The sequence below is a fragment of the Sinocyclocheilus anshuiensis genome, unplaced genomic scaffold (genome assembly GCF_001515605.1).
Source record: "Sinocyclocheilus anshuiensis isolate Anshui unplaced genomic scaffold, SAMN03320099.WGS_v1.1 scaffold673, whole genome shotgun sequence".
In the NCBI taxonomy this organism is placed as follows: domain Eukaryota; kingdom Metazoa; phylum Chordata; class Actinopteri; order Cypriniformes; family Cyprinidae; genus Sinocyclocheilus; species Sinocyclocheilus anshuiensis.
The window spans coordinates 12,217-24,432 of record NW_015539862.1 but is presented as its reverse complement, the minus strand read 5'-3'; the positions used below and the strand labels follow the sequence as shown (position 1 = coordinate 24,432).

The window sequence follows — 12,216 nt, the reverse complement described above, 5'->3', positions numbered from 1 at the left end:
CCGTTTCATTATGTGAAGCCGGGAAACACCACTGTCAGGCCGATTATGAATGTCATTTGAGCTCAGTCAGTGTTTTCAGCCGGTGTTCAAAGTCATTTGGTGTGCGGTGTCTAAAGAATTTAAGACCAGCTGTTACCAGTCGTCCTCACCATTTATTTTTTAATTTTTTTATATAATTTTTGTGACTGACGCCGGCGATTAACTGCACCCGTTTCCTAATTTGTAGTCTTATTAATTTAAATAACGAATTAACATTGAAAAAAAATTTAAGACCAGCTGTTGCCAGTCATCCTCACTATTTATTTCTTTTTTTTAATATAATTTTTGTGACTGACCCGGCGATTAACTGCACCTGTTTCCTAATTTGTAGGCCTATTATTTTAAATAACGAATTAACAAATTTTTTTTAAAAATCGCAAACACGACATTTCTAAATAAAATAATTTTATGCACATTAGTTATATCTAATTTGGCATTTTTAATTAACATAGGCCTGTTACATTCTTCTTATTAGCCTATTAGGCCTATTAATATTATTAAGTTACTTTTATTATTAAGCTAATATTAGGCTATACAATTAATTTGCCCCGCAATAATTTCATAGCGCATCACCGCATAACTGATGCGCTGCAGGGATAATAAAGATTAGGCTAGCTTACTCATTGAAAATGTTTTTAAAAAGGTCTTTCAAAACAGGTTTATTATACAATGAATTACAGGCTTATAATTAAAATTATTAACACTGCAATCATCAATGAAAAAGCTTTATTTCAAGCACTGACTTTTTTAAAAAGAAAAAAAAAAAAAAACGGGTTTAACTACGTTTCTTTTTTTATTTTTCCCACTAGCCTATGTTCGGGCCACAAGAGAAATATTAAGGGAGCAAATGAAAACATTTAGCTATATAAGCTACCATTATCAGCATATGAAGTAGATTCGTCTCTTGTCGTCTCTGAGAGAATATGCGCCGTTAATACAGCGTCAAATACCGAAAGCGCCATCAGTTTTTACTTTCATTTTCTAGTGAATCGACTGAGATTAAGAGGTTCACCGCATAACTCTTTGGGGGTCGCTGATTTGCGCTAAGCCACTGGACTCCGTCCGTTAGTTAGCCTAGTGCCCACTCACTTTTGCCCAGGCCTGCCCAAAAATAAAATTCTGGCTACGCCACTGAGCTGGACCATCCTCGATGTTGGTTGATAAAGGCTTATAATTCTTAATGATCTATGATATGCAGCATGTCTGCGTAGACGTTTTGCCCTCAGAGTTATAAAGTAGATATTATTCAAGCTGTCAGAATGCAGGTTTACTGTCTAGGAGTCTCACCGCTTGATTGCTCGTCTCCATAACGCTTGTGAGATGGGGCATAGAGAAACATGAGGGCAAACACATAGAGGTTCCACATGCCATAGATTCCAGTGAAGAAGGCACTGTTCACCTGAACCGTGTAGCCACCCCAGTGCCAGTGACCCTCATTCACCTGTTAACACACAATACATACACAACACTGAAAACCATATGAATGAATCAATCTACAAACTACAATGACATATCATGAAGAAACTGATTTAGCTGACAACTAATCTATACCTGGCTAATGATGAAGAAGATGACAGTCATTGCAGCACATGCTAGTGTGACCAACATCAGGAACTTGAAGCGGAAGATGAGGCCCTACATGAAATTTTTATAATATAAAGTTATTATAGGTTATAAATGGAAACTGGTCAAATTAAACACATTGAACTTAAAACACAGAACTATTGTTCTTAACTGACATTAAATAAAGCTGAATACAAAATACCGTTCAAAATGTTGTACTTTTTTTTTTTTTATAAAGTAATTTATACTTTTAACCAGTAAGGACACATTAAATTGATAAAAAGTGACAGTAAAAACATTAAAACTGTAACATTTATAAATGCTGTTTTTATGAACGTACCATTCAAAGAATCCTGAAAAAAAAAAAAGTGTATCATGGTCTCCACAAAAATATTATGCAGCACAACTGTTTTCAACACTAATACCAAATGTTTACTTGAGCACCAAATCAGCACTATAAGGCTGTAAGAACCTCAGGTACTTGGATCTCCTGACATACAGACAATACAAACACAGTTTGAATGAGTAAAATATAAAGTAAACAGTTTAATCCAGTGTCAGCATAATAATAATTAGAAATGGACAAACAACCAATTTGTATTTCAAACTAAATTCGAGATTATAGTAAAATGGAGTCCAAAGAGTTTAATTGAAACTAAACTACTTGGCACACTAAAAAGATTGGAGTAATGTCTGCTGAAAATTCATGAATAAATTACTTTGTAAAATGTATTAAAATAGGAAACCGTTATTTTAAATTGTAAATATATTTGAAAATGCCTTGGTAAGCATAACGAAACAAAAAAAAGAAAAAAAAAATATACCAACCACAAATGTTTGAATGGTAGTGTATTTAAATGCATCTAACTATTATTATCACCAGCAGTCTGTTTATGATCATAAACTACCTTTTTTTAGCTCATTTCTAAACTTGTTTGTACAAACGTCTTTTGGGTTTTCAGAAAGCTCATTAGTCATACATATGCTAACATTATCTAGGTTACACACAGTGTTGGGGAGTAACTAGTTACATGTAACGGAATTACGTAATTTAATTACAAAATAAAAGTAATTGTAATCAGTTACAGTTACTTAAGAAAAATGAAGGTGGAAGAGAGTGCTGGTATTCACTCCAAAATCAAAATGGTTTTATAATTGAGACTCTTTAGGTTTTTGGGGGATAAAAAAAAAAAGGAGTGAATTTTTATCATTGTAGGGTGGTTGTGTCCACACACTGCTAAGATACATTTATATGCAAATGAAGATATTTTGCATCCAATGTCTCCTTTAAAATAAAAATATTATAATCTTAATTCAAGTGATGAAGGATTTCGAAAGTCTGACAGTTATCAGTGTTGAGCACATATTGCAAGTTTAACCCTGCCTGGTTTACATGTTTGAAAATGATTCACAGTTGAATTTAGAAAAGTAATCAAAAAGTAATCAAATGTAATCAGTTACATTACTTTAATAAAGTAATTTAAAAGTTACACTACTTATTACATTTTAAGTAGGGTAACTTGTAATCTGTAACCTATTACATTTCCAAAGTAACCTTCCCAACACTGGTTACACATTACCTCATAGTGCAGTCGACGAGCCTTTGTCATAGCAGGTAAGGATGACCTTTTCCCACTGATGTTTCTGAACACTTGGAACACCATGAAGCACAGGAACAGGAAGTAGAGACATGCGCAGATCCCTGCTACAATGATGAAGGCCATCTGCACCAATCTCAGTTAAAGTGATAACTTAACACAAAGCATACGACTACACTATACCACAGAAGTATAGATATCAGCAAAAGCATGACTGAGATATCTTTGTGTGGATCATTATTTACGCTAGAAGCCTTTAGTACATGTTAGGTCTGAACATACAGTATGTGGCACATAAGAAAAATTCACGACTATCATACATGATTGAACGGAGCAGGAATTTGACCATCAGTCGCCATCCTGAAGACCTTCAATTGAGAAACATCTGTACCAACATCCCACACTGTCAAAATGATACAGCTAGCTCTGTCCCAACATCTGATGCCCAGATACTGTAGAAAGGGTTCTTCAGCTGTACTCCTCTATGAAGGAAATAAATCAAATGTATTTTTATTAAGAAGTACTAAGGACTAAAGAACTCAAGTTAGATGGAAACTAAAGTTACTTCATGCCAAGAATGCGGGGAGTTCAACATTGGCTCACCTTTCACACATATCAAAAACGAATAGGCAGAAGGAGCCAAAGACAATGGATCCAACCTGCTTCCAGTACACAGAAAAATGGTTTCTCTCAGTCTGGTCCTTGAGAGAAAAAAAAAAAAAATGCATTATAGTAATAAAACATGTTAAATTTTAAGTATGGCAATCAATTTAGTAGCCCTTTTTACTAAAAGTTAGATTAGTCTAACATAAAACTGCAAAGTAGTTCTGCACCAAACAAACAGTTTCTAAACACCAGTATTCCATTGTTTGGACAAACAGGAAAGTGGCCCTTACCATGAGATGTTCTCCACAGAAGATGATCCAGAAAGAAAGCAGCATGGCGTAGAAGATGCCCTGACGTATGTCACCAAACAGCAGCATCCAGGTCCAGTTGAAACCCACTGAGAACCATTCAACTGGGATATTGATGAAGGTCATGGAGATTCCCAAAGCAAAGATAATCCTGAAAGAACACAAAGCTTATCATTATCAATATACCAGCAAATATAGTTTTTTTTTAACCAACGTATATAGAGAAGATAAAACCAAAACATAAAAAAAAAAAGTCCAATTTGACTCTTTATGTTGGCTTTAACTTTTTCTTGTGTTCAACAGCAAGCATGCTAGGACAAGCAAATTTGGTGAGACTGAGATGGGGTGTAGAATGTGACTTCAAACACATGAATCACATTCCAGCTTGCCCAATCAGGGCAGAAAGAGACCATATTGTGTTGGAATGCCAGGAATGTTCCATGAGTTCAACTCTGGTGAGGGTACGAAGGTGCATTTGTTTGCTGGCAATGTGAACAAAGCAGCTTTTCAGCAACCAAAAAGTAAAATTCCAATATGAAATTACAAGAGAGTCCATAATAAAGAAAAGAAAAATTATTTTAAAACAGTAGTTTAGAACACACATAAGTTCACAATATAGTCACTGTATTCATGTTGGCTTAATGTGGTTTAATAGCATTTTCAAGAAAAGGTTAAATTAATAGTTTTTAGATGCATTTTCCAGGTACTTTAAGTTTGGGGTCAATGATTTTATTTTTTTTTTTTTTAAAGAAAGAAAGAAATGAATACTCTTTTCAGCAGGGATACATTAAATTGGTCAAAAGTGACATCTAAGACTTTTACTTTGTCTCATAAGATTTCCATTTCAAATAAATGCTGCTCTTTTTAACTTTTTATTTAAAGAATCCTGAAACAAAGGCATCAAGGTTTTCACAAAAATATTAAGCAGCACAACAATTTTCAACATAAGAAATGTTTCTTGAGCACCAAATCAGCATATTATAATGATTTCTGAAGGATCATGTGATAGCAGATTTTTTTTTTAGCATCTATTACTCCAGCCTTCAGGTTTGTCTGATATTTCCCAATTTTAATTACTACATGCAATGTATTTAAGTCATTGTACGTATGAAGTGCATTTATGTATTAAAAAGTATTAAAAAAACAATTCTGGACAAAAATAAATGAGAATCATGTCATTGACTCAAGAACTAAAAGAATTAAAGAAAAAAAAAACTTTTTAGCTTCCTCTTAAACGCACAAGTGCACAAAAAGCTAGCTGTGAAGAGCAAGAATGCAAGATAGCACACATCCATGACGTCAACTGAAATAAGCTGTTCCCTAGTGACATTTGTAACTCACACACTCACAGCATCTCTGCCAGTTCCACTGGCATGAAGCAGCATTCTGGCATCGTTCCAATAATAAGAAAGCCAGCAGGAGCCCATGTCACACATTTCTTAGCTCCCTCAGAAATGTAAAAAAGGATTCCAGTTCCCATCTTGACACGCTAGTAAAAAATGCATGCTATGGAAAAGCTTTTACAACATGAAAAAATAATTCTCCTGCCTGCTAGATGCACAAAGTACAACTGCTTGAGAGCTTCCGGTCTTCTGGGACCACTAGTGCAAAGGCAGTGTGTGTGAGAGATGGATGGTTGGTGCATGCGATTAAAAGAAATGAAAATGTAAAAGAAATGAAATTATGAAAAAGATTTAACTTTTTTCATCAGGAAATACAAAATTTCATTAATATCAGATCTAGGCCATCTGACTGAAAGTGTCATATCAAACACTATTCACAATGCAATATATTTTGTATTGAGAAATTGATTTGTAAATACTTTCCTGTAGCTCAAACTGTTGAGCATGGCGCTAGCAACAACAAGATCATGGGTTCGATTCTTAGGGAATGCATGAACAAATGAACTGATAAAATGCACAGCTTAAAGGGGTCATATGATGCTGCTAAAAATAACATTATTTTGTGTATTTGGTGTAATGAAATGCGTTTATGCGGTTTAAGGTTCAAAAAACACATTATTTGCCACATACTGTACATTATTGTTTCTCCTCTATGCCCCGCCTTTCTGAAACGCGTAGATTTTTCAAAGCTCATCGGTCTGAAAAGCGAAGTGTGCTCTGATTGGCCAGCTATCCAGTGTGTTGTGATTGGCCGAATACCTCAAGCGTGTGACGGAAATGTTATGCCCCTTACCATATTGTGATGCCCTGTCCGGCCGGAGCGTAACATAAAACCATGTCTGCATTTGTGATCGGAGAAATGACAAACAACAAGTGCTACTCTACACTGCCTCTGACGATTCAAATGTGAGTTTTTTGGGCAAATTCTTTAAATATAAAAAAACGTACTTACAGTCTGTGAGTCAGAACAGCCGGCATTGTAGTCTACTCTACCAGGATCACGAAACAGTCCTCCATAAAATGCGCTGGACACATCTGAATATTTGGGTTAAACTTTTCTGGAACAGTGTTGTAAATACAACTTAACCACTGATTTCTAGTCGTGTCCTCTTTTGGAAGGCCAAACAAAGTAGTTTTGCTTTCACAACAAAAAAGCTCCAAAGAGAAAGGAAAAATTTAAATCGCATCATATGACCCCTTTAAATGCAATTTAGGTTGCTTTGCATAAGGGAGTCTACTACATAATTGAATGTAAAAAATTAAGATAATAAAAACATGTTTCACCATTTTGATTCCTTCATCAAAATTAAAGTGTTTAAATCAATTTCCGTGTTTAAGGCAAACATCACTATTACTTACTCCATTCTCAGAAAAAACTTTTCTGTCATTTTTGCAATTATTTGGCATGCAACATTTCTGCGTGCTGCAGACAAAATTAATTATCTAATATTGTATTCAGATTTATGATTTTCACCCAAAGACACACTGTCCCATAGACTATCCCATAGATATAAACTGAAGGAGGGTCCTGAGCAATATTTAGAGACCAGAATATCACATTGACTTGGACCAGTAAGCAAGCACCTAGCTATCAACCCAGAACACCCAAGCAACCACACTGCAGTGCTGTAAAAACAACTCATAAACCCTCTTTCTTATAAGCCCTTTCTTTCAACCAAATAGCACCGCCCAAATAGCCCAACCAAATAGCAACACCCTGGCAACCCCCTTGCAAGAAAATTTTATTAAAATAATGTTTCCTATGGTCACAACAGTGTGAGGATCTAAATTATCCTACATTTCTTCATTCTATTGACCAGTAAACCAATTACACCAGAAACAAATGACTACATTGGGCTACATTCACACTGTCAGTTGGAATGACAATTGGATTTACATACAGGTGTGATTCTCAAAATGTCCTATTCACACAACAGCTTACAACAGAGGCTCTGTATAAACGTGCAACTGAAGTCAAGCCCGTATTCTACTGGCGACTATTATCTGTAATCATAGCAACAGTGACTAAAGTAAATTTTAAAATATGGCGATGTCCAAAACTGCAAATTCTTATCACATTTGACACAACAAAAGTTCAACTGAGGCTCAATTTAATTAAATTTAATTAACCAACGGCAGATTTATAGCTCAGCAAAGAGCGGAGCATTTGAGACGCGCACAGACCACAAAACTGACAGGAGTAGCTCTGGTGGAGGATAGTGACTGGATCTAAAATTTCAGATGACACGCAGCTCATATCTGCTTTTTTGTAAGTTACAGAAACCATAAACCGAAACATGCAAATCTGCAACATACTAGAAGTGACAGACAACTAGTTGTCTAGTATGGTTCCGTTCACACAGCAGGGCTTCACCTAAAATACAGTTCTGAGTCCTGAAAGTTTACTGATGCGAGTTTGGTTATAGAATACAGTTGACAATCCCATAAATAACTAAACTGTGTCTGAACGTAACTGTATTAACGACTCCAATACAGGACTGGCAACCATTTTCTGCTGCTTTGTGAATGTGGCCTTGATCTAGTAGACAAGTTAAGGAAGTGACAGAAGCACAATAGTCTTACTTTTCCAGGAGAACAGGTGGCCTAGTCATCTGTGTGATTCTTCTCCAGTACCAGATCATGATAATGAGGACGCTGGGAGTAAGGAACGTCTTCATGGCAAACCAAACCTTGGTGAAGCCACCATTTTGATGAATGCTCTGGAAAGTTACATTGAGAGGGGGATTACAGTGACATCACAAGAAACACATAAAGAGCACTTAACTGATGGGTATGGTTGTTTGCTGAGAGCCAAATAAGAGGAGTAAGCCAAACAAAAGTGAAGATTAAGAGGTGATGTAATCCAGATATCTTCAGTCCACTGACATTTGTATAACCATTGCCCTGTCCAGAAGTGTGTGCCAATTATAACAAGTCGAGACTAGGCCAAAATCCTCCCATGCAAACAAAGCTCAAACAAAACTGCTTGCATAACTCTGAGTAAACATAAATCCTATGACTGTATTTATCAAAGTCACAGCACACATTCTGTATTGTCTGAAGACTCACCACCAGACGGATGTCTTTGATTTCTCCAATCCCGATGTTGACTTTTTTGCGTTCATTGACAGGTAGTCGGATGTTCAGAAGATAGTACTTATGGGCCACACTGCCAACCTCCATAAAGGGCAACAGGTCACATTCATAGTAGCGCCCCTCGTTCTCATAAGTCTGACAATAAAAAAAGTTTCATTTAACATTTTCAAAGAAAACAACCCTGCTCCTGGGGACCCACTGTCCTGCAAAGATTATTTCCAACCTGCTTCAGCACACCTGCTTGTGTTTTTTCAAGTAGGGTTGGAGCTAAACTCTGCAGGACAGTGGGTCCCCGGGAGCAGGGTTGAAGACCTCTAGAATACTGAGCTATTCACTGTACAATGCACTCGTTCCCAATATCGTGTTTAGGCATACTGAAGGTCTCTACCCTACCTTGTAAAATGGCCTTAGGGTATTTTTGGATTTGTTATGGGTCAGAAGTAACTAGTGTGTTTACCTTGGTTGCAGTGAAATTGCAACTCAGTTTGCGATGCTCTGTTGAATGGGCCATCTCAGTCCACTCACTCAGGGTGCTGTCTCTGTAGGCCAGACCAACATCCATGGTGACCAAAGATCCATCTTCTACACACCAACAAAGAACACACATATTTCAGTCCGATACATCAGAAAGATTATGCACAATAACCAGTAACATTTGCTGCATTATAATAACTGCTATTTTCTTCTTATCTTAACTGCTTATCTTCTTTTAAAACTTCGTAAATTACCTTATGAATCCTGATTGCCGATTTTGTTCTGATCTTTTTTTTTTTTAATAAAGAATGAAAAAGTACATAAACTATGTTTTTGCTCCATTACAGGCTGAAATGGCCTTACAAAATAGCTTGTAGCCATTTGGACTTCATCACGATCCAAACAAAGATGCCAGCTACATGTAGCATGAGAAGTTATTTTTTATAGAGCTCACAAGTTCATTGCAAGTTCATTCCTGTGTACAGACTTTATATTTCTACACAAATTATATTTTGGGAAATGACTGCAATGCATTTTGTCTGTGAACGTAAACAGTTGGGAAGAAACTGCATGTGTATCAGTATATTAGATCTGTGAAACAGCACCTCTTGGAAATGACGATGCAACTCAACCAGGCCTCGCCCCCCTTGGGCATGCCTTGGGTGGTAATTATTTAAATTCGGGATATTTTCGGGACTATAATCAAGGCATTTGAGGGAGTTTAGAAAAAGCACTTACTGATATAGAGAATAACTCCCTCTGGAGTGGACTTTGTAACTTTGTAGAACTTGTTCATGCACAAACAGCAACATTATGTACTAAAAGTTGAAAGTGTAAAAGATATAATATGACCCCTTTAAATCCCCAAAGGTAAAACAGAAATAACTATGTAAAATACATGGCCCATGAAAATAGTATGCACTTGTTATAATTATTACGGTAATCTGCAGGCAGCACAAAAAAAGACAACCTTTAAGTTGATCAGCAAGTCTTCAGCTAGAACCGCCATACAATCTACGATAACACTGAAGCCCATCCTTTTTTTTTATTTTTTTTTAAGTGAACTGTACATAGAAACATTCTTACGAACTTAGAATTCATCAAGAAATTTCTGAACTTTATGAAGATCTCTGTGAATCCACCCCCTGATTTGTGAACAAATCATACTGACTGGTTGTGTGAAGTAGATCAAATCGATTCATTGAAATGATCAGACTACAAAGAACATGATTCTCAGTGAATAACAAGCTAATTTCAGTCTATCACTCGCACAATCATTATCATATGACGTCTTAGAATAAAATGCACAAGTCATACTGTTTCACTTTTTCCTGAAATTTGAATTTTGACAACACTTTAAAAAAAAAAAATTATAAATAATCACCTTTTGTGTTCCACAGGAAAAAAAATGCATAGGCTTGCAACAACACAAGGGTGAGTAAATTATCATTGCAGGTCATTTTTGAGTGAACTCTTATCTCTTCAAAACCTTGACATCTGGGGCATTAAATGAACGCATACTGACTGAAGAACAATATTGGACTTTTATGGACATGGCCAAACACAGGCATGTGAAATGACAGATTCATGACATCCCATACCATTCTCATGAATAACACTTTTGCCATCACAGTGTGGCGAAAAGTAGCTCAAGGTAACCTGGGAGTCATTTTATCTATGGACACCCTATTCGAGTCAATCATAACCTCACACACACCCGTTTTTTTAACACATCAGCATGTATGTATGTATGTATGTATGTATATATACATATACATATATATATATACACAGTCATGTGGTGTGATACTCCTGAGCTTTGGGAAAGCAGAAGGTAGCTGGGAAAGGGGCCGGTGGTTTAGATCACACTGCAAAGTCTTTTGAGTTCCACTTCACTTCTCTAAAGAGATCCTTGTTGTGTTATGAAACAAGCTGGAGAGCACTAAAGAGAATTCCTGCAGATGGAGAGCTGAGCTTTATGGGGGGAGGGGCAGGAGGAACAGAGAAGGAGAGAGCAGCAGACATTATTAGCCCAATCCTCTCTCCTCCACTGTGTCTGCAGTGGCCCCCACCTACGAGCGCCTGTGCCAATGCGCTTTGAATGTCAGCTTAGCACACACAAACATTCCGCCCGGGCGCAGCGCACATCACCCCGGCGACTAAGCCATTTCAACAGCTGTGTTATTGCTGGAGACTGGCCAAACTGTGCTGCTTGGGCCAGAGAGACGAGGAAGAGAGAACCAACGGCACTCCACTGAAAATGAAGCGGAGGGGCTGGTGATCCTGGTGATGGTCATGTGATTCATTAGAACAGCCTGAACTTTCAGCAAAGTAAAAACGCAGGTATACAGGGATTCTATACACGTCTTGTGAGCAGAATTACACTGTTTTAGATTTTCATAAAGGTGATTTTTTTTCTCTTTTGCTTTTCAAAAGGAAAAGGTCATAAAAATAAGCACAAATGAGCATAAATTTAAATTAATTTAATCTAGCTGATTCAATTATAAAACATAATTACTTTATATTATAAATGTATATTATTATAGAATATAACAATGGCTTTACCTGCAATCCAAATTTCCATTATATTTCCGTTTAGCTAGCTTAAAGGGTTAGTTCACCCAAAAATGAAAATTAGCCCATAAATTACTCACCCTCAAGTCATCCTAGGTGTATATGACTTTCTTCTTTCAAACGAATCCAGTCGGAGTTATATTAAAAATTGTCTTTGATCCTCCAAGCTGTTTCATGGCAGTCAGCGGGTGTTGCATGCATCCGTCCAAAAGAAGTGAAATAAAATGCACCCATCCATAAAAAAAAATAAAAAAAAAGTGTCTCACATGGCTCCGGGGGGTGAACAAATTGTAGCGAATCGATGTGTTTTTGTAAGAAAAATATCCATATTCAAAACATAATAATCACTTTAATGTAGCTTGCGCTCACTGTTGTAAAGGGAAGCAGTTCCGGGGGAATGACCTCTGAGGTCAGCGCTGCGCATGCGCCAGTGAGTCTCGTAAAAACCAACATTTGTTAACAGGAGCAAAGGAAGCAAAGTTTTCTTACTTTAGCAAAGGAAAACCAGTCTCCTCTTGGCTTATATCGAAATCCTCCGACATTCTTCTTTACAAA

At 36.7% G+C, this 12,216-nt stretch overlaps 1 protein-coding gene across 1 annotated transcript in view; it reads right to left on the bottom strand.

Annotated features, from left to right (window-relative positions):
• LOC107684934 (protein wntless homolog) overlaps positions 1-12,216 on the bottom strand; it is a gene marked incomplete at its 5' end in the record, with an annotated part of 39,285 nt that overhangs the window by 15,292 nt on the left and 11,777 nt on the right. The window contains 9 exons of the mRNA XM_016481321.1: positions 1,327-1,480; positions 1,591-1,674; positions 3,183-3,326; positions 3,619-3,682; positions 3,804-3,901; positions 4,097-4,265; positions 8,101-8,237; positions 8,587-8,748; positions 9,071-9,195. Of these exons, the coding sequence (XP_016336807.1) occupies positions 1,327-1,480; positions 1,591-1,674; positions 3,183-3,326; positions 3,619-3,682; positions 3,804-3,901; positions 4,097-4,265; positions 8,101-8,237; positions 8,587-8,748; positions 9,071-9,195 (1,137 nt within the window). The remainder of the gene's footprint in view (positions 1-1,326; positions 1,481-1,590; positions 1,675-3,182; positions 3,327-3,618; positions 3,683-3,803; positions 3,902-4,096; positions 4,266-8,100; positions 8,238-8,586; positions 8,749-9,070; positions 9,196-12,216) is intronic.